The sequence below is a fragment of the Orcinus orca genome, chromosome 2 (assembly GCF_937001465.1).
Source record: "Orcinus orca chromosome 2, mOrcOrc1.1, whole genome shotgun sequence".
NCBI classification, from domain to species: Eukaryota; Metazoa; Chordata; class Mammalia; order Artiodactyla; family Delphinidae; genus Orcinus; species Orcinus orca.
The window spans coordinates 134,123,764-134,147,482 of record NC_064560.1 but is presented as its reverse complement, the minus strand read 5'-3'; the positions used below and the strand labels follow the sequence as shown (position 1 = coordinate 134,147,482).

The 23,719-nt window shown below is 34.9% G+C and overlaps 1 protein-coding gene across 8 annotated transcripts in view; it reads right to left on the bottom strand.

Moving 5' to 3' along the window:
* Positions 1-23,719, bottom strand: part of SCFD1 (sec1 family domain containing 1) — a 135,113-nt gene that overhangs the window by 1,474 nt on the left and 109,920 nt on the right. For 3 of the 8 annotated variants that reach the window (XM_004282144.4, XM_049706795.1, XM_049706796.1), the window contains 5 exons: positions 18,630-18,683; positions 15,011-15,063; positions 12,766-12,799; positions 12,199-12,264; positions 4,381-4,449 (listed from right to left, as the gene is read on the bottom strand). In XM_004282144.4, the coding sequence (XP_004282192.3) occupies positions 4,381-4,449; positions 12,199-12,264; positions 12,766-12,799; positions 15,011-15,063; positions 18,630-18,683 (276 nt within the window). Of the gene's footprint in view, positions 1-4,174; positions 4,450-12,198; positions 12,999-15,010; positions 15,064-18,629; positions 18,684-23,719 lie in introns of those variants that run through there. The other 5 variants (XR_007475940.1, XR_007475938.1, XR_007475939.1 and 2 more) reach the window with 4 other exon arrangements.

Here is a 23,719-nt window from a genome sequence, read left to right as displayed (position 1 = left end):
TTAAAGAACTGGTAAATACATCAAACAGCAGAATGGAGATAGCAGAAGAAAGACTTATTGAATCTGAAGACAGAGTAACTTATAGACGTTAAAGAACAGCATCCTCAGGGATTTGTGGGACACTATAAACAGTTAAACATAAATGTAAATGGAGTCCCAAAAGGAGAGACAAAAGTGGGCATAAAAATTCTTGAAGAACTAACAGCTGAAAATTCCCTAAATTTGGTGAAGGTATAAATTTATAGACTCAGGAAGCTCAGTGATCCCCAAGCAAGATACACAGAAGTCATGCATAGATACATTATAATTAAATTGCTGAAAACCAAAGATAATGATAAAATCTTGAAAGCACCAGAGAGAGATTACGCATTACATATAAATTTACACTGATCTGACCCTGAGAAAACTCTTCAAAAAGAGTCATGTACCAAAATGTTCACTGCAGCTCTATTTACAATAGCCAAGACATGGAAGCAACCTAAGTGTCCATCAACAGATGAATGGATAAAGAAGATGTGGCACATATATACAATGGAATATTATTCAGCCATAAAAAGAAACGAAATTGAGTTATTTGTAGTGAGGTGGATGGACCTAGAGACTGTCATACAGAGTGAAGTAAGTCAGAAAGAGAAAAACAAATACTGTATGCTAACACGTATATATGGAATCTAAAGAAAAAGGTCATGAAGAACTAGGGGCAAGATTGGAATAAAGACACGGACCTACTAGAGAATGGACTTGAGGATATGGGGAGGGGGAAGGGTAAGCTGTGACAAAGTGAGAGAGTGGCATGGACATATATACACTACCAAACGTAAAACAGATAGCTAGTGGGAAGCAGCCTCATAGCACAGGGAGATCAGCTAGGTGCTTTGTGACCACCTAGAGGGGTGGGAGGGAGGGACACGCAAGAGGGAAGAGATACTGGGATATAGGTAAATTATAACTGATTCACTTTGTTATAAAGCAATTATACTCCAATAAAGATGTTAAAAAAAAATTTACACTGATCTGAATGGCTGCTGACTTCCTATAAGAAACAATGAAAGACAGAAGACAGCGGACTGACATCTTTAAAGTGCTGAAAAACTATCAGAAATTTGTATCCAGAAAAAATATTTATATATATGTATATATATACAGATGTGTGTGTGTGCATATATATATATATATATAATTATTTAAGAATAAAGGTGAAATAAAGACATTTTCATCTAATAAAAAATTAAGAGAACTCACTGCTAGCATACCAGAGCTACAGTGAATGCTAAAAGGTTTTCAGTCAACAGATGGAAATTAAAATCTATAAGTAGGGGGACTTCCCTGGTGGCACAGTGGTTAAGAATCTGCCTGCCAATATAGGGGACACAGGTTCAAGCCCTGGTCCAGGAACATCCTACATGCTGCGGAGCAACTAAGCCCGTGCACCACAACTACTGAGCCTGTGCACTACATCCTGCGTGCCAGAACTACTGAAGCCCACGCACCTAGAACCTGTGTTCTGCAACGAGAAGCCACTGCAATGAGAATTTCTGTGCATCGCAACAATGAGTAGACCCCACTCGCAGCAACTAGAGAAAGCCCACATGCAGCAATGCAGACCCAATGCAGCCAAAAAAAAAAAAAAAAGAGAAGCTATAAGTAGGGATGAAGAGCACTGGAATTTATATCCATATAAATGCAAAGATTTATGTCTTTGTTATAAACATGACTGAAGCACAAATGGTAACACTGTCCACTGTCTTGTGAGGTTAATGATGTATGTAGATGTAAAATATGACAATCACAGCATAAATGTTGAGGGTATGTATGGTTGCAAGGTTTCTACATTTAACGCAAGTGGCATAACAGAGCAACCCTAAATTTGTAATGCAGAGATATAGCTAAAAAAAAAAATCTATGGATGAATTAAAGTGGAATTCTAAAAAGTGTTCAAATAATACAAAGGTAGGAAAGAGGAAACAGTAAAGTGCTAGACCTAAATCTAATCATATTAATAATTACATTAGATGTTAATAGACCAATAGACTCCAATTAAAAGAGACTGTATAATGGTTTAAAAAAAACAACACAAGATCCACTTATATTCTACCTACAAGATATATGCTTTAAATATAAATGCATAGACAAGTTGAAAGTAAACAGACGGAAAAGTTATAAGATGCAAACTAAGTGTAAGAATGCTAGGGTGGTTATATTAATGTCAGATAAAGCAGACCTCAAGACAAAGAGCATTACCAGATATGTAGAGGAATACTGCATATAAAAGAATCCATTCATCAGGAATATACAATAATAAGTCTGTATGTACCTAATAACAGAACTTAAAAACACAAAAAGCAGAAATTGACAGAACTAAAGGAAGAGACAATTCCACAATCACAGTCAGAGATTTTAATACCAATCTTTCAATACCTGATAGAACTAGACCAAAAAAAATAAAAATAAAGACATAGAGTATCTAAGTAATGCTATCAACTACCTTGACCAAATTAATGTTTATAGAACCCTTCCTTCAACTTCTGCATAATGCATGTTCTTTTTTAGGTGCATATGGAGTGCTTAACAAGATAGACCATATGTTGGGCCAGAAAAGGAATTTAAATAAATTCTGCAATAATGAACTTACGTATAGAATGTTCTATGACAAAAAGGGAATTAAATTAGAAATCAGTAAGAGTAAGATATCTAGAAACCCACAAATACTTGAAACAATAGATCTCTATACATGGGCTAAAGAATAAACTACCAGGTAAATTAAACATATTTCCAACAATGGTAATAAAAACATAACATCAACATTTGTAGAATGTGGCTAAAGCAGTGTTTGGCAAGAGTTTAAATTTTATGATTTTCAATGTTTATTTTAGAAAAGAAAAGCTAAAGTTAATGACTTAATGATTATCCAATATCAGAAGCTAGTAAAAGAAGAACAATGTAAACCCAAAGTAATCAACACAAAGGAAATAATAAAAAGTAGAAACCAAGGAACAGAAAACAAATAGAGTACAAAATAGATAAGTAATAAGAACCTCCAGTGTAAAAAAAAATAAAATTCAAAAAAAATAAAATAAAATTCAAGGGTTAAAAAGAAGAAAACAAATAGAGAAAATTAGCATTAACATCATCTGCTTCATTAAAAATTAATAAAATTGAGAATCTTCTAGTTAATCTAACGAAGAAAAATTCCATTTACATGATGTTCTAAAACAGACAAGACTAATCTATGGTGGAAAAACATCAAGACAGTGTTTTGGGAGCAGGCTTTGACTAGGAGCAAGGATTGACTGGCAAAGGCCATAAAGGAACTCTGTGGTGTAATGGTTCTGTATCTTGATAGGGGTTTGGGTTATACTCAGGTGAACGAAACATCTGACAAAGTTAGGAATGTACACTTAAGATACGTGTATTTCACTATTGTAAATTTTATCTCCAAAGGTAAAACAACAACAACAACAACAAACTAAACAAATAATGAAATCTAGTTAATGATATTGGCAATGAAGTATTAAGGGGGAAGTGTACTGATAGCTACAATTTACTTTGAAATTAATACAGTTGGAGCAAGGAATAGAATGAAGAATGGAAAGATGGATAGGTATCTTATAAAGCAAGTACAATAAAATGTTAATGGGGAGTATGCACGTGTTCAGTGCAAATTCTCTTCAGTTTTTCTGTATGTCTGAAATTCTCACAATACCACTGGGCCACCTCATTAAGGTTAAAAATACAAGAACCATATAATGTGGGTAAGAAACCTGTGCTAGAAAAAGATGCTAGGAAGAGCTGCTAAAAACGAGCACAGGGTACAGTTATGATTTTTATGGCAGCCAAGGTAAGGGTGAATGGATATTATTGGTCAGCCTATTGAGCCTCTCAGGTAGTTTAAGCTTTAAAAAGTTGAAGTTAATGTAATTACTGAGAACAGTCATGGAAACAATAGTAAAAGAATGTAAAGACTCTGTACACCTCAGCTACTGCTGTCATTAACTTTCAAGGTGAATGTAATTCTGCTGTATCAACTGAGCACATACAACCCCTTAATAAGGTTACTTAATTTCTCAGCTCGGCAAAGTCAGAAATGTGGACAGTATGTCAAGGAAATGCTGAAATGAATTTAGCCTAAGTGAGTAACACTACTCCAATTAAAATTTTTCTGAATTAAATTTACCTTTTCATAGATTTGGGATAATGGAAATAATGTTACTTATAAGAGTTTCCTTTATAGTTGTCCATGGTACAACCTTACATTCTTTTAGCTCTATGGCTTTTAGTTTCAGCTGGTTCAGATGAACATGATTATCTTGCTCTCTTCTGAAAAATATCAACAGCAACTTAGGGTATGTTAACAGAAACAAACTAAAAAGTACACTTTACCTGTTTTATGAACTGTGTAGCATTAAAAAGTTCACTGCAGCCATATAAGATGTGCTTGCCTTGTTTCCCCTGTAAAAAAATCAGATACAGAACTCAGATGCAAGTAACAAGTAATATTTTCAATATTCCCAAGAAGAGGGGTTAAACCTAATAAGACTTTTGGTTATTCTTAAAAGTTTTACTTTTTTGGGGGGGGAGTATTGGATTTTAGTGTACACATGTCTATCCTAAAATTACATGGAATAAAGGAGTGAGATGGGCATAGTTTTTTTTTTTTTCTTCAAAATATAGGTGGTAGGTACACTTCTAGTGCCATTTACACTGAAAATAGAAGGAATGTGATTACTGACACATTTCATGGGAGCCACAATTATTTATAAAATCTTAGGCCAACATTCTTCCAATGTAAGATCTGTAACTACTTGAAGAAAGCATTCTTCAAGTTTTGTTACGCTGAAAGTAGGATATGGTGTGAGTAGCATGGACTGTCATTTCAGACTCATTTGTGATAATACAGTATTTATGTCTTAATATACCCTATTCCATTCTGTAACTCTATGAATTTCATTCTGAATTTTGACAGAATGTTGGAACCCAATTACAAGCAGTCAAACTTTTTGATGGAGAATTTTGGTAAGTTCTTAATGCTGAAATTCTTACATGTATTGTGAACTTGAATGTAAATTTGTAAGATTTTTTTTGTAAAGTAAAAAGCTTATTCCATAACAAAGCAAATATGATTAATTAATCAGGAACAAAAAGAATTACAGCTTTGTAATACAAGATAAGGACATTTCTCTGTGATGTATGAGCCGAATAACATCGCTGGCTGAATAAATGTTCTAGCTGACCTTCTCTGAGAACAAGTAAAACGAGAGTCACACCTCACTCTCCTTTTCTTCAAAATGAGATGGTATGTGCAGCCATAAAATAGGGTCATATAATTGGGATTCTTGAGGCTATACTCACAAAAGGGTAGAGGTCACAGTACATAGGGAAACATTAGAGGGGTCCAAAACTTCTAGGCACAGCTCCCAGGACCCCATCTCAGTAATATGACACATTTCATTTTCAGCTGTGAACCACCAAGATACAGTGGAGATACCCTGGTCTCAGTGGAGCCCCAGTCTTGTCCAAGGAAGGGTTTTTTTATACCTCTCTGATCACATAGCCAGAATCAGGCTGCGTGAATAGGCTTAACAGCAGAAACAAGAAAACATGACAGAAACCAGGTGCAAATCAATCTTTACATTTTCCATTAAAGAATGTTGACAAGCTAGTGCAAGTTGCCCCCTAGTCTAGCTTGGACCCTAGCACAGGCCTATTTTAAACACTAGTTAATACATTTCATTCAGGGTTGGCCTAACATTAGCACAGGGTATATTAACTAGCTGAGATTAATCTTGTGCTTATATAAGTACATTCCCTCTCCACCCTTGACAAGCTTGCTTAATTCTAATTATTTGTCATCATTTTTCATCTTTTATAGCATTTATAGAATACAAAAACAAAGATAAACACAAAAATTCTAATCTTTTGATCATCCAGTAAGGTAGGTATAGCTTTAATTTTTAACACCTCAGTTTAGTAATATTTCAGTGTAAATTTATTCTTAATTATGCACAAATTTGATATTTCTTCCTGCCATTAAAAATTGAACTAATGTACTAATACCTTGATTCAATGTAACTATTAATTATTAACTAAATCTAGTTAATTCTCTAGCCAATCACCTTCCATCAAAAGAACAACTTGTGGTGGCTTTAAGTAAAATTCCCAATACATTTGGTCATTGATATCAGTATTATCAAATGTCTTGTTAAAAATCAATCCATTTAATTTTTATCAAATACATCAGTGTTATACCAAATAGCAGTTACATTGTAAGTCAGACTAACATCATTACTAAATAAATCACCTAGAATCATTATAGTATTTTCTTTGCCTTCCCAACAAAAATGGCACTTGCCCGTTGTTTTGTGAACTGGTATAAATCAAGTGCCATGTTAGATACATTCTCAATTACAAGTCTCTTGTAGGCATAAGCCGTAAGTTTTGTTTCATACTACAAGGTTGCACTAACATGGGTTTCCGATGTCATGAGGGAGGCTGTCATAGACCTACTAGCTCAGTTTCCCCTGAATGGGGCTGAATGATAGGAAGAAGATGAAGATGAAGATTACTCAGAACAAAGGAAACAGTAAAACCAAACAGGATTAAAAAACAAAGAATTCTCAGGATAATTAAACTACATGGCTTAGCAGCTACTAAACATTAATGGCTGTATGAAAAACCCATAGGTAACAGCAAACTTAATGGTGAAAGATTGGATGCTTTGTCCCTAAGATCAGGAAGAAGATAAAGAGGTCTGCTCCGGACTCTTAAATATTGTACTGGAGGGTCTAGCCAGGGTAGTTAGGCAAGAAAAACATTCCAGATAGGTTAAGGAAGAAGTTAAACTAATTCTATTCAGAGATAACATGATCTTGTATATAGAAAATCCTAAAAATCCAAAAAAACCCACAAACCATCAGAACTAATAAATGAGTTCAATAGGGTTGCCGGACACAAGATCAATATATAACAATCAGATTTCTATACAGTTGCAAAAATGAAATGAAAACAATTCCATCCATAATAGCATAAAAAAATACATAGGAGTAAACCTCAAAGAAATACAAAGCTTAAACTCTGAAAATAACAACAAACTGCAAAGGAACCAAAAAATGTTGAAAGAAAAAGATCTAAATGAACGGAAAAACGTTCCACGTCGTGGATTAGAAGACTTAATAGTGTTAAGTTTTGGGGAGTATTTTCATCTTATCTACAGATTCAACGCAATCCCTATCAGAATCCAACTGCCATTAACAGCTGATCCTCAAATTCATATGGAATTGCAAGGAACCCAGAAAATCCAAAACAATCTTGAAAAAGGATAAAGTAGGAAGACTCATATATCCTGATTTCAAAACTCACTACAGTGTAGTACCGGCTCAAGGACAGACCTATGGATCAATGGGATAGAGTTGAGAGTCCAGAAATAAACCCATACATGTATGGTCAACTGATTTTCAACAAGCCTGCCAAGACTGTTACCAAACCACAAGTCCATGTGCCTGACGCACAGTGAGGCCAAACAATACCAAAACGTCGAAGTTTGGAACAGAGAAAGGTTGATTGCAGGGCCATGCAAGGAGATGGGTGGCTCATGCCTTTAAAACCGCAAACTCCCTGAAAGCTTTCAGCGAAGACCTTTTTATAGGAGAAGTGAGGGAGGGCTTGGTTAGTTGTTGCAAACTTCTTGGTGTCAGATCCTTTGTTCTTGAGGTCAGGTCATGGTTAGGTAACCATGTTCCTGTAAATCTCCACCAAACAAATGTTATTCTCTGTTCTGACAAGAAAGGGCAAGGTCCCAAGGCACAACTTTCACCTTCCAAGGTCCAGGTCCTGGCTAAGAGGAGGCAGATCTCAGTTGGTGGCTCCTTCAGGGCCAGGTCCCCAGACCCTGCCCAGCTGTCATCACTGAGGGAGCCAGGCACCCAGGACTCAACTGGCCCTCAGGCTCCTCAGGCCGCCCATATGGCGGGGGCCAGGTCCCGCAGACTGTGTCCCATGCAGACTGCCACCGCCATCAGGTCATGGAGGTAGGGATGGGGGAGAGGTTCACCGCCGCCTCAAGGCCTGTGCCTGGCCAGTGGGTGGCCTTGGCGAGGGCTCTAGAGCCCTGCAGGACACAGCCCCCAGCCTGTTCCCTGGGGCCCTCCAGCTCATCCACTGGCCTGAGGCTAGGTGAGCTGGAGGGCCCCAGGGAGGAGGCCAGGATCTGCCTCTTACCTCGCTCCGCCTGACCACCACTCTGCCGACCAATGACTGAGCGGGACCTCCTAACCCCGGCTCTAGTTAGTGGTCTCTCAGTAACTGTTGCCTGGTAATGGGTTGCCCAGTAACAGCACCCAGCAAAGGCTTCGTGCTAAGGGCTGCATACTGCCTCCCTCTATTACAAGACCACTCAGCGGGGAAAAATAGTCTTTTCAATAAATGGTGCTAGGACAACCTGGATAGCCATATGTAAAAGAATGAACTGGACTTTTTTCTATATACAAAAATTAACTCAAAATGGATCAAAGACCTAAATGTAAGAGCAAAAACTATAAAACCTATAGAAGAAAACACAGGAGTAAATTTTCATGACCTTGGCTTTGGCAAAGAATTCTTACATACGACACCAAAAGCACACGCAACAAAAGAAAAAAATGAAGGTTTGTACTTTAAAGGACACCAGGTAGAAGGAGAAAAGATCAAAGAATGGGAGAAAATATTTGCAATCATATATCAAGATAAGGGACTTGTATCTAGATTATATAAAGAACTCTTACAAGTCAGTAGTAAAAAGGCAAAATAACCCAATTAAAAAATGGGCAAAGGATCTCAATAAACATTTCTCCAAAGAAGATATATAAATGGCCAATAAGCACATGAAAAGATGCTTGACATCATTTAAGTCATCATGGAAATGCAATCAAAACCACAATGAGACACCACTTCACACCCACTAGTACAGCCGAAATCAAAAAGTCAGATAAGTCCTGGCAATGATGTGGAGAAATCAGAACCCTCATACACTGCTGGTGGGAATGTAAAATGGTGCATTTTACATTATTTTTGGAAACAATCTGGCAGTTCCTCACATGGTTAAACACTGTTATTATGACCCAGCAATTCCAAATACATGTTTACATAGAATTACACTGGCCTATTACCTATGGTTCCAGGTGGACAGCAATAGGTTTTACCCAGAATAGACACTCATTTTGGATTTGAACTTATACACCTGGTGACTAAAGCAAATACCTTTAACACCTTTAACATCACAGCAGAAACTGTTTCAATTTGGACTTCCTTTATATACAACACTTGACAAAGAAACCCATTTTGCTGCAGGTGCAGTTCAACAGCATGCTAAGAAGCATACACAATAGACCGACATCATATACCTTACCAAACACAAAGTAGTGGACTGACTGAAAACTGAAACTGACATTTGAAACATCTGCTTTCTAAATTAGGCACATCTCTTTCTAATAAGAGACAGAAAGAGTGGCTTGCATGACAGAATGTGTGTTAAAACATAACAGGCATTTAACTAAAAGGGGAATCAACAGCGAAGAGGTTGTTGAGATACCGTAGGAGAAACAGGGGAGGGAGGAAGTGGGGTAGTAACACAGAAACCACTAAAAATTTCTCCTGCATTTCTAAAAATGTTTCTTTTTCTCTGCCTGATCCTGTAGTACAGGGACATGAATCACATTTATAAGGTCTGAAGAAAGGATTAACTGCAAACAAGACATCAAGACAATACCTCTAAATCTGTCTGAGGAATGATGGAATGGGATGTTTCTTTTCATCTGTGTAAACTGGGATTAATAGTTTCTGCATCTGTACTAACCAGTGGATAACACAGTCCTATAAACTCGCACTTATCCAACCTGCCTCCTATGACTGGGAATGAAGAAAGGGGAAAGTACTGGCCAATCTCATACTGTTGCCAGCTCTATGGATCAGGCGTCTTGCTGAATCTGATCATCTTCTAAACCAAGGGCCAAATTCTGGGTAAGAATTAATGACACATGGACGATGGAGAAGTCTTGATTCTCAGGAATGTAACCAATAAGTAAATAATACCAAAAAAAGAAAAAAAAAGCTAATATTATCTTGGTACCTTGCAAGAGGCTGAGAGCAAGAGAATAATACTCTTACCTATATTTATAGATGCCCATAACACCTGCAGAAATAGCCTCCTTTATTTGAAGCTGAAGGTCCAAGATGGGTTCTGGGAGGTTTATGAAAGATTTAATCTGGGCTTATTCACGTGCTATGTTTTGATGATGCCAATAACATCTAGGGGATAAACACCTAGAATAATTCTAATGCTTCCTTTTGTTTTACGTATTCTCATTTTACAGGTTTTATATATTTCAGAGGACCCCTTTTGGGAGGCAAAATTAGGATATTGTTGCTGCTCAAAGGCATACAAAAGAATCTGTTCAACAAAAGAGCCAAAGACCATTGTGTAAATATGAACCTGATTGATGATCTGTTAAGAAAGGTGCCTGGATACAGGGACATAAAATACCTGTTACATGCCTGATGAGTCATAGTATCATGTGCCCTACTACCTATACACCATGTTTTGGTGGGTGGAGGGTAATAATCAAGGTAAAAAAAATATTTTGTAACCTGAAACCAAGTAAAGAATAACTTGGTGGGCTTACATATCTACCACTGATAACCCTGATGTTGTTCTGATGGAGGTGATTGATCAGAGAAAGAACTAGACTTAGTTAATAAACAATTAATTGTTACATTGATTCAACTTATTAATACATTTCACAAAGTTAAAATTTCTGTGGTGGAGAGAGGTAAGAGTTGTGAGGCCTATACATGATTAAAAACAAGTTTGCACTGGAATATCTGGTAAACTGGAATATCTGGTAAACTGCAATGTTTCTTTAAAGTTATACCTGCATTTCAGGTGTAACAAATGGTTAGTATTTGTTAGTATTTTGGTTTTTATCCTTCCTGTTTTTCTGTCCTATAATGTAAAAGAAAAAAGCAGAAAGAATGCTGACAAATGTAATTAAGAAAGCTTAACCAAGGATGGGGTATAAGTACAGGATTAATTTCAGCTGGTCTGTTGTAACCCTGTGTTTATCCTTGGGAACACACCTGGAACCAATCATGTTGTTGACCCTTGGCCAAATCTGAATGAAATAGATTAATATAGTCCTGCCCAAGGTTCACAGATAGACCAAGGGACAACTTGCACTAGTTTGTCAGCACTGTTTAAAAATTGTACAGATTGATGGTTTACACCTGGTTTCTGTTATGTTCCCTTGGTTTTTGCCTTTGAGCCTAGTCATGCAGCCCGATTCTGGCTATATGAACAGAGAGGGGTATAAAAGACCTCTCCTAGTATAAGATGGATGCTCCCCTGAGACCAAGGTATAGCTCTTAGTGGTGGTTCACATTCTGAAGCATGTTATGTGCAACTGAGCTAGGATCCTTGGAGGTACCTGGTGGTTTTGAAGCTCTGTGACATCTGCCTATGTATTTTTTTCTACTGCTGTACCAAAACCTCTACCTTTATTGAAGTCTTATGTAATACAGGACATAAGGAATAATCATTATTCAATATTAAGTGAATTAAATGAAGATTACAAAATGTCATTGCAACAATCACTAGTTCTGCTGCCTCTACATTTTAAATGGTGTTTTTGCTCTTCAAGTTACACCCTTCCCTTCATATTCTTTTGCTTAGTTGTCTGTCACTCCCTGCTGCTGTCAGTTTTGAATAGCACACCACTTCTAACGTGCTACCTCTAAAGCACCTGTTTGCTGAAAAAGCAGACATTCCAAGTTTGTTCGAAGTATGTTGCTGACTTAGGTCAATAAGATGAGAGAAAAGTGCTTATTATTCAGGTAAATGGGGTTCGGTAAATCATCTCACCAAGGGAGACATTTTTAGAACAGGGGCTTATTTGAGGTATCTAAACATTTAAAGTCAAAATAAGATAGCTGCAAAGTACATTACATCAATAAGGTACATTATTTTCCAAATCAAGTAAAATTTTAGGCCAGAAATGTGACAGGAAAACAATGAACATATGGGCATTTTTCCCTATCTGCTGGATTTTTAAACTACCTCTAGAAAAGGGGTTATGTAAGAATCAGGGGAGCCACCAGAGAATGTTAGTATGTTAAAGACATGGAACAACTGTGAAACCTCAAATGATAAAAGAATATAAAGGTCAAATGTACCTTTATGTAGTCAACAAGATTTTGATATTCAATGTAGTTGCCTCCTCCCACCACAAAAACAATTGCCTAAAAATGCAAACAGAATAAAAATAGGTAAGTTAAAAGAAATAGTTAAAACAGTATTTTAACTCTCAAACATGGGGTATAGTCTGGAGCCCATTCCACAACTTAGGATGTGATCCCTTGCTGGCTAGTATTTTTTTACCTAAGTGCCTGATGCTACTTCAATTATAAAGAAATTTATTTCTTAGAAAAGTCTATAAATTTATAAATTTCTAATTTCTATCGAGTAGTAAAATGAAGTGGAGATTTTTCAGAAACAATTCTGAGGAAAATAAACTTCATCCTTCAATTAAACAATACCAAATAAATCCAAAGGGCTTTTTCCAAAAGTTATTTTTGAATTTGTCATTTATAAAGAATCTTAGGTACATGGAATTGGATTTTTCAAGACTGCCATACAGTAATCATCATGAAGCTATGTTTAGGACAAAGATATTCTTCAAGACTGCTTGGTTACCTTTCATCCTTCCATTTCAGGGACAGAGGATTTTTATATGAACTTACCTCTTGAAATGGATTTTTGTTCCTTGGAACTGAGCTGTAAGAACAACAACAAAAAACACACACGAAAATTTCACCCAAAGCTTCACTTAAGGATAAAATAGGCATGGGAAACACACAGACACACGCACGCACTATTAGCTATGTATTTACAATTCTTCTTCCTTCACCTTCTTTGAGCCAGGTAGTGAAGTGGGATTCAGAGGAACAGCTAGATGAAGTACATATCTCAGTGTCTAAAAGGGAATGGGACAACTTGTTGACTTCAAAATAAAATTCTAGGAGAAGACTGAGAGGGAAAAGGAAAGACTGAGCAACAGTTCCCACGAGGAGTGGAAATCTGAGTATAAGGTGAATTAATAAAATATATACTTTAGTGGTAAATTATGTAAAATTTTTACCATACTCAACAGATTACAGTTTGTGGGTATCTACATTTGTGAAAAAACTATGCAAACACATGTATGGGAAGGATAACGATTTAGGAAGCAAAGAGGGGATGGAAGAAGGGATGTGTATTTTGCTATAGCTTTTTAATATTTATATATTAATTACATATTTATATATTTGTAATATATTTCAAAAATACTTTCTTGGTGTCAAAGAGATCTTTTAATAAACACAATTTTCAAAGCTTTTGTGAGTCAAATATATATTTGTTTTGAGTGCTAAAATAGGCTTTACAAAGATAACTTAGGTTTTCCTCACAAGCCATTTTTGAAAATCTCAACCAAGGGGAGAGAGCTATTATAACCTCTCAATTATTCACAGGTTGATTCCACAGTTCCATCTTTTCCTCATTTCTGTGGCCTGTGTCAATATTCCACAGAAGGAGCCAGTAGCTGCCCTGACAGAAATGCCTCACAAACTTCCTTCTAGAGTGCTTTAAGTTCCTCTAAGAGTAGACATGAGATGAGGAGACGTGAGACTTAAATAGCACAGCATTACTAGTTATTAAAAACCAAGATCTAATTGTGATGAGACAGCTCAAGAGAAGGCTGAGTCTATTAAAAAATGAAACTGTGTTTCACTGTCTTATCAATGCTAATATTCCTCCTCATTATCATGCATAAACTATAGGGAAGATTAAAAGAATTTCTCAGAAGTTTCTAAAATGCAAAATATATCTACTGATGCAAACACGAGGAAGGAAAAATTGTAAGCTCGAGAACATCAAGAGTTGCAAATCCACCATTTTAAAGTGTACAATCTGGTTTTTAGAATATTTGCAGAGTTGTACAACCATCACCACTGTCTAATTTCAGAACATTTTAATCACCCGCCAAAGAAGCCCCATACCCATTAGTTGTCACTCCTCATTCTCTCCCTTCTATAATTTATTCTTTGTCAAATTCTTTCTTGCCAGCTGCAGTTGCTACCAGCAGCTTCTTTTGTAACTTTGGTAGTGTTTCTGATAAGTTCACAAAAAAGAATAATCTTTTAGGTTACCAAAACAATCTAATAATCAACTTTCTAGTGACTAGATTATCTGTTCTGACTACCTACAAAGATGTGAAAGCTTGGGATAGAGCAAAGACAAAGTTCTAAAGATCCCAAACATAGGGTATAGGCAATAAAGAAGCTTCACCCAAGTTTTGGTGCTAAAGACCATCCCTCCAGGAAGGTTTTTCCCTCCTAATTCTGCCTATTCTTTTTCTGTATCTTGTAGGCTATTCTTCATACCACCATGGATTAAATCTTAAAAAATAATATCCAAAATAAAGTTAACAAATACCTTACCATACCATGGTTGTCATAAAGTATATAAATTATTTGCAGAATGTTTCATTGCTATAAGGAAGTATTCACAGCAATGATTCCCAGGGGCTTAGATTTTATGGACCAGTTAAATAAAAAGCCAACAACTGGTATCCAACATAAAGCTCCCATCTTTTCATTTGGTCCAATAAGAATATTCATTTAAAAACACACAGATTATCCAAATTCTCTTCACCCACACATAGTTTGTAATACCCCCATCATTTCATTAAAAACAACAAACATCAAAATGTATTTTTTTTGCATGTTACACTTGGAAGGAAAAGCATCAAAGTGTTAGGTATAATTACCAGTGATTACTTCTGGGTAAAGAGATTATACATACTGTTTACTTACCAGTTTTCTATATAGTTTGAATTTTTAATAATAAGCAGTTACTGATGTATAACAAAAAATCAGTAAAGTTATTTCCGTTCTTGGTGGGGGTGGGGAAACCTACAACAAATTGTACAAGACAAGAGCTGCTTACCTGTCATTGCCCCGCAGCATTTTGGGATCAAAATATCTATAGTCATCAGTTTCCTATTAAAAAAAAAAAGAGAACTCTATCATGACTATGGAATTTTTCTTTAGAAGGTTCAAGTTTGGCTTATTTTAAGAATACTTGATGAATCTACTAATGAATCTATTAATTTGGTAGAGTGGGTAACCACCATCAACATTTACCGAGCAATTACTATGTGTTAAACATTGTTCTAAGTAAAATTACATAATCCCCTATCACCTATGAGGTAGTTATTATTATCCCTATTTTTCAGATGGGCAAGTTGGGGTACAGAGAAGTTATTTATTTTAACTTTCCTAAAGTCACATGACAAGTAAGTGTGGGAACTCCAGGATTTGAACCCAGGTAGTCTAGTTTCAATACCCCAGCTCTTAACCACTATGCATATTGCTTCTCAAAAATATACCTGTTTTGACATAGAAAACAAATTTATGGTTACCAAGGTGGGGAAGGGGTGGAGGGATAAATTAGGAGTTTAGAATTAACAAAAGAATACTACTATATATAAAATAGATAACCAACAAGGACCTACTGTATAGCCCAGAGAACTATATTCAATATTCTGCAATAAGCTATAAGGGAAAAGAATCTGAAAAAGAATATATATATATAACTGAATCACTTTGCTGTATACCTGAAACTAACACAACACTGTAAAATCAACTATACTTCAAAAAAAAGTAACTAAGAAAAATAATATACCTGTTTTATAACCTAATGTACTTAAATATTCTTGCTTTTAGAATTTATTATATTATTATTATATGTCTATGATTTTACTGAATGTCCAGAATACCTAATACAGGTTCACAATCTCTCATAATTGAAACCTCTGCAGTTAGATGTATTTTGGAATTTTGAATTTAAAAAATTGCATATAGATAATATCATGCATAAACTATATATAATATTCATAGAGGGCAGCACCCCATCATCTAACACGTTAATATTTCTGGAGCTAAACAGATGAATATTAACATAAAGTAGGATAAATCAAAAGTACGAAGAACCTCAACTTGAGTTAAGGTTAGGTTTTGCCACCAAATGAGTTATATAAAATCTCTTAGTTTTCAGAACTCTTGGACTTCAGAAGTTGTGGATAAGGGGTTGCTGACCTCCATACTACATTGGAAACTAGCTTCTTGATATTAAAGGAGCTGGAAAGTACTGCTTTACTGTTTGTAATGTAGTCACTTCCTAATCTCTGCCTCCTTTGCCCTCCATGGTACAATCAGCCAAAGGAACTCATTCTTTTCTGAAACGTTATCTGGTTCTTTTCTGGATGAACCTACCCAAACGTGATCAATGACAAACCATGCATTGTTGCCACTACCTAGTCCTGCATTCAATGGTGGACGATGCTAATCAATCACAGAACTCTCCCTGAACCCAAAGGCAGTGCCATAATCCTTCAACACTTTGCTCTAGGAAACCGCTACTAGCCAGATGTACAAGGGAAGATGAAATTTACCTGGTATCTTGCCTAATCCCTTTCTTTCATTATATCCAATCAAGACAAATCAAAGAACACTTAATAAACGTTAGTGATAAGAATTCATCTAGAATTAGGTTATAGCATCTTAAAGCCTTTGAGATACGATATATTCAAGATGACTAGTCAGGTCTAACTTAGTACACTTTGTTAATCTCTTCAAAGCCTCCAAATCAATTTGTCAATATGGGAACAAGACAGGGATAAGAGAGGAAGCAGGCATCTGTCTCATCTAGCAGATGGATGAAAAAATGCTTTCAACGCTGAAAAATTTTACTTTTTATAATTAATTAAAAAATATCTGTCTGTAGTAATGTGCCTTCAGTTATAAAGTCCAAGTCAATAGAACTGATAAATGAACTTACAGAACTTGGAGAAACATAACACCTATAATTTAGCCATCTGTATGTCTATGACAGATATGTGGAAGGTGTGTATATGCTGGAATGAGTAGTAGGCAGGAATTCAGAAGTAGTGGGTATTTGGTTCCAATTCTGTTATTAAAAATAGTGTGCCTTGGGAAACGTCACAATATCTCTTGGTTTCCTCTCCTTCACAGTTAAGATTCTACAGTTTCATTAAACTTTAAAGTTCTATGATTCTACGAAGGGCATGGCTCTTGCCCTAATCAATATAGCACAGTGGTGAAAAATGTGGCCTGTTCAGCTCTGCCATTTATTAGCTGTGTGTCCTTGGGCAAGTTAATTGTGCCACAGTTTCTTCATCTATAAAATGAGAATAATTTAAAAAAATAGTATTTTTCTTAGAAGGTTCGAATGAGGATTAAATGAGCTATATGAAAAATGTTTTGACTGGTTCCTGGCTAAAGAAATGCACAATAAATGTTAGCTATTATCATTATTACTGTCCTTATCCATCATCTCGACTTCTAGATTAGGGACAGCAACAAAATATCCTGAACTTGCCTAACCCCTTGTGGATATGGTGTCTAAAGTTTTGCATTTGTTTATATTTTTAATCTTTATTATTGTTTGGGGTAATATCTTCCAGAAATTTACTGCCTATTATGAAGTAGTAGTCTATAAGACAATTAATCATAAATCATACTTCTCTCAGGCTTTTCAAGAAGCATTCCTTCTTCATATATTCTAGGATGTAGTAATAAATCTATTTTTACTACATTGTATACCACTTTCTCTATATTGATTCCCAGATAGAAGAATCCAATCCTTTTTAGCTTATCATTATAGACAATTCTCTCATTCCTTTCATAACTGTAATTGCCCCTTTTTGGGCTTTTTTATAACACTATATCTTTGTTTTCACATGGACAGATTTTAAAATTTGTTTTTGTTAATTTCCTTTAATGTTATAATAATGTTTTAACAATTACAAAATAATGACATATTTAACTGAAGATTCTGTTCTCACTCTCTCTCTCAGCCTGGTATCCTAAGTCTTGATGCCAAGTCTATAGTGATTCAGATCAACCCAGATGAGGGTTTTGATCATGCGGCTTTTCTCTATTCCAGATAACCACTCTATTTCTAGTTGCCACAGTAACAGGATGGGCTCTTTTATGAAACAGATTGTGATGATTTTTGCATTCCTTTCTTGAATTATAAACAGATAGCTTGAAAACCCATTCTTTAAGTAAATGCTCATATTTATTTACCCATTTAGCTCTTCATCAAACAATTTCTCTCTCAATTTACCTTTCAGCCCCAAAGAACTTGGTGCCATCTGAATACATGCACTTAAAATTTTTACTATGCACTCCTCTCCTAATTTAATTTCATAAAATTAAACTGATCTGGTACTCTTTATAGTACACCAACTGATGCTCACTAGTTCTTTTTTATTTATAGAAACTTGCTCCTTAGGACATATATAGGATATAATCTACATTTACTTTGGATGAAAGCTGGCCAGAGTGATGTAGCAGCTGAGAAACCAATTCCCATTTATCTGTGATAATGGCTAAAAAAGGCTGTTTGAGAACATGGACTCTTTCCTTTCCAGCATGTAGTCTGCTGTGATTAAGCCCACAACAAACTCTGAGTTTATCACTTTTTGTATATAGTCTGGTATGTTCAAGAACTTACAAGTACAGTGTTATATGCTACTCACAGGGTTTGACTTCATCTCCATGAGATTGTCTAAAATACGAGTAACAGGTAGATTCTGTGGAAGAGATCAGTGAGTATTTTGTTAAATATTAGAAGAAATAACAAACCAAAATTCTTCTCTAGTAGCAAAACAACCTAATCATTCTATAGTTCAGTATGCTTACCTTTCAATTAAACACATTCGAAGATTAAGTATTCTGTGAATGGTGTCATAGTTGTAAATACCCTTGGCATTATTCAAGGTTCCATAGAAAAAAACGTAATTTTTAAAAATGTGTAGGTGTATCCAGGTTTTAGTACAAATACATATTTGGGCTTTTTACTTTGTTGGATGTCTGCTTTTTAACACCCGTAATTGTAAGCTTTTAATTAAGAATCCCCACCCCCTTTTTTTCATTTCCTTTCTGCAGATTTATTTAAAAAATAGTACTTTAAGTTTGCAGAAATATATGAGATTAAATGACCTAACAGAGTTTTTTCATTTCTAATGTATATTCTTCTAGCCAATAAGATACTTGTGTTCTTTGAAAAAATGGGGAAATGGATGCACACACAACTTTACTGACCGCTTTAATTTTGCCTGGGATAAATTCCAAATTTTCAATGACATACTATATTATCTTCTTACAAAACACATTCCACTTTGAACATAAAATGTATAACACTGGTGTTGACAGAAGATTGCCCCTTGACATGCTTACATGCATGGGGATATGAAATACTATTGCTATGTTTCAATCTGACCATTTTAACCATTATTTTGAACGTAACAACACATTGGGTACAGAAAATTTACTAAGTGACTATTATGCCTATTCAAAGTACCTTCCTACTGGGATGGTATTCTGCCCACTTTGAACTGATATTTCCTTTGTGAACTGTACAGAATATTCTGGAAAGAATAGTTTTGTATCTTAGAGATTTCATACAACAGAGGCAACATTAAATCTCATTATTCAAATAACTGTAGATAACACATTACTATTTTACAAGTTTTACTTTCTGTAGGTCATAAAACATTTTATTGTTACTAAAATGGACCATCACTAAGGAAAATGCTGCTTTGCCCAGGCAGAAAATACGCATTTCTTTTTCCTTTTCCTTTCTCTAGATCGGCAAGTAAAAATCTTTCAAGATAATCTTAGGCAAGTAACATTAAAGTTATTTCATTATTCTCTGATATTTTTGTTGGCCAGGAACTTCTTAATATAAACACAAGCACCAAATGTTCAAGCTGACTGAATGTACTTCCTGAATTCTATTTAGAATTTGAAAAAGAGAGCTCAAAATTTTACCTTTTAAGTTTTGTTTCAAATAAACTTGAGTTTGTTCACTTAAGAATGTAAGTCTAAACCATAACTTTCTCTAAAGAATAACTGGGTACAGATTTAAATCTATAAAAATGCTTTCAAAAGAAAAAACTACAGTTACAAATTTGTTCTAAGTAACACCAACAAAAGATGAAGTACTTTGCAACGTAACAGGAACAATAAAAAGAATTCTGGAGCAAGGCAACATTATAAATTATAATATTTTACTAAAATTAATTTTATATCCATTTCTCTATTTACATTTTTTTTTTTTTTTTTTTGCAGTGCGCGGGCCTCTGTTGTGGCCTCTCCCGTTGTGGAGCACAGGCTCCGGACACGCAGGCTCAGCGGCCATGGCTCACGGGCCCAGCCGCTCCGCGGCATGTGGGATCTTTCCGGACCGGGGCACGAACCCGTATCCCCTGCATCGGCAGGCGGACTCTAAACCACTGCGTCACCAGGGAAGCCCCTCTATTTGCTTTGAATTCTCCGTTTAGCTCTCTGAATTGTACTATGGTATTAGATATGTGCAATGGAGAAAAGTTCAGAAAAGATTTTATATAATTGATAAAGCCATATGAGTCATATTACTTTTATTGTATTTGTGAAAATAACTGGAAATTTGAATATTTCATTTAGTATAAAAATAAGATTTTTCTAAAAGGTAGTTAAATTTTACTTGGCATTTCATATCTCTGCTGTATCTGAAGATAAGCCTGCTAGTGAATAGGTCATTAAATAACACGAGAAAAATTTCTTTCTAGCAGTACAGTTCAGAAGTTTAAGAGCCCAGAGACGATTCTTTATGTTTTTGTTTGGTCTTTACAAACAGATAACACCAAAAGAGTCATCTACCAGTGCCACACCACACAATAATTCACACACTGTCACACATTAAGGAAAACTTGCAGTGTAGAGAATGATAAAGGAAATACATAATGTCTTTAAAGGCCTAAGAAAGAGTACTTCAGGAAACAACTTCTGAGAGCTCTGTCATCAACTAATGCTCTATCTGGCCTATACGAAGACTTAAGTTAATCATTTTAAAATGAATTTTATATTGATAATAATTTATATCTAAGATAACTAAGTTCTACTAATTGAAAAAAACTGAACTGTGGCAGCTAACAGAGAGAAAACAGCAGAACAAAACCATACAATTTTCTTCACTCAACAAATGGTCTGTTCACTCATCTTTAAAGACACAAAAAAATTGTGTACCTCAATAACAGAGGTATAAATGAAATTTAATCAAATGAAAGCCCATTATTTTAAAAATTCCCAAGCATATATTTCATTGTTTTTAGAAACTGTTTCAGAAATAAAATGAAAAATATTATTGTCTAGGTTACTAACTAAATTTTTATTAGTAGAAAGCCTCTATATCTATTTAGATTTGAGAGACAGAATCCCATACATGTGAATATCCTAAATTAAGGATCACTATTTCCAAGATGTTCAAATTTCAAATATATGAACTAGAAATATTACTGGGAGAAAAAAAATACAGTGAGAAATTAATTTCTAGAAATCCTTAATAGTTTTATGACCATAGTCACGTTTTATGATTTTAGTCACTGGAAAAGTTTAAATAAAAACAATGTTAATTTTTGTCTCTGATGGCATAATTGCTTAAAAACAAAATTAAAATAAAATATGCAAAGAAATTAAAAAACAGACAATCTAAAAAACATAATACAGGCCTATATCCAAAACAGTTAAAAACATTTTTCCCCTCTAATTCTCCTAGGATTAGCCACTTGTTGCCCTGTATTGCCATCTGGTCTATGGTGACTATTTCCAACTCCCCCCGACCCCGCCGCCCCTGCCCTACCCTGGGTAGCCTTGGATTTGGGATGATACTCTGACGATGAACTAGGCAGTGAAGTTGGGACAAGAGTCGCTGCTGTCTTGATTATCAAAGTCCTGAAGAATGAAAAGCAGTATGTGTACTTTCTTGAAGAGAATACTTATCTGGAAGACTGTATTAGCCAAGTAAAGAATAAGATGGAGTATGCGGATGTTGGAAAGTTGTCAGTGAAGCAGATAGGAGGAAGGGGAATAGGATGGATCATCTATTTCCAAAATTTAAAAATTATAAATCAGAAGGGATCTACAGAGTGAATCCAACATCCACATCTTACAGATGAGGAAAGAATAAAATATATAAAGTGGTATTTTTTCCCCAAACCATAGCATATTAATGGCAATAAAATCAAGAAACAGGATTACCTGGACCCAATAAAACACATCAATTTCCATCATTCAGGTTCAACAATTATCAACTCATGGCAAATTCTTATTTTATTTATACTCTCACTCCCCACTCCCTAGGCTGTTTTAAAACAAGTTCCCAGTATCAAATCATTTTAGCAATAAATATTTCAGTATATATATCTCCACAATATAAGAACTCCTAAAAGAAAAAAAAACCCCTATAACACTACTATTGCACCTAAAATAATCAGCAAATATTTTTAATACAGCTCAATATCTAGTCAGTATCAAAATTTTCCTGCTCCATAAATTTATTTCTTACAGTTTCACTGTTCAAATTATAATGTTAATAAGGGCTATGTATTGCAATTAGGTGATATATCTTTTAAGTCTTTTTTAAACTACTGAATTCCACTGCTTGCAATTTATTTGTTGTTAATTCATTTTTAAAAGAGTGATTATTTAAGCAAACAAGCCAAAGAAAGTGAAATAGAAGACTTTTAAATTATGCAACTTAGTACTACATTATTCATCATCACGTTCTTGTACAATTATCCTCACATAAGTATATTTCAAATCTGCGAATATCATTCAAATGGTTTTATGTGATAGCTAATACTTGTGATACATAAAACTTATGCTGCCCAAGAAACAAAAAAGTATAAAAGGCTCTTATAAGTGACCTAGAAAACTGGACATGACAAGACATCCTATTCTATCTAATGTTTTTATAGCTTAAAATGTTTATTCAGATAAAAAATCGAAACAAATACTTAGAGACTTAAGAGGCATAAATTAAACAGAATTTTACAAGTGTGAAACAAAGAATTCATCTTTTCCAGTCTCTTCTCTGACATTTTTTTCAGTTCCCAACCTGCCCTATATCTACCTGTAGCAGTTCCTCTAAATTTTAGAACGTTAGGACTGTGTAACTTTAAAAATGGCTTTCTATGAGTTTAAATATTTCTAGAACAAGAGACTTTTTAAAAGTATTAAATTTGCAAAGATTACACACATACACATACACACAGGTCCAAGTTTGGGCGGGATATAGAGAAACAGGTGCTATAAATCACTGCAAATTGGTACAACTTTTCTGGACAGCAACATTGGTAACATTTACTAAGAACAATTAGAAATGTTCACTCTTTTGCTTCCATAATTGAAGTCTAATAATTTATCATATGGAATTAATCAGAGGTGAATACTCTCACCTAGAAAAACTAACATTTAAAACCTAGTTATATATCCTTGAGTATCTTCTATTTTTTTTCTTTTTTTAAACAAAAACAAAAAGATCATATTGAATTTACTGTTTTATAATGACTTTTATTTTTACTTCACAATATATAATGAACCACTATCTCCCAATCAGTAACCAGTGTCCCCCAAATCAATAAATATTTCCTAAAAAGTCTTATTAACATCTATTTAAAAAACTGGCCTGGCTCTCTTAGCAGTGGTGATAGAAATGTGATATAGAAAGAGGTAACCACCAGTCATTTCAAATTTTACTTCTGTAAGTGAGAAACTGCCTATATCAAAGCAGTATGTTATTTGCAAT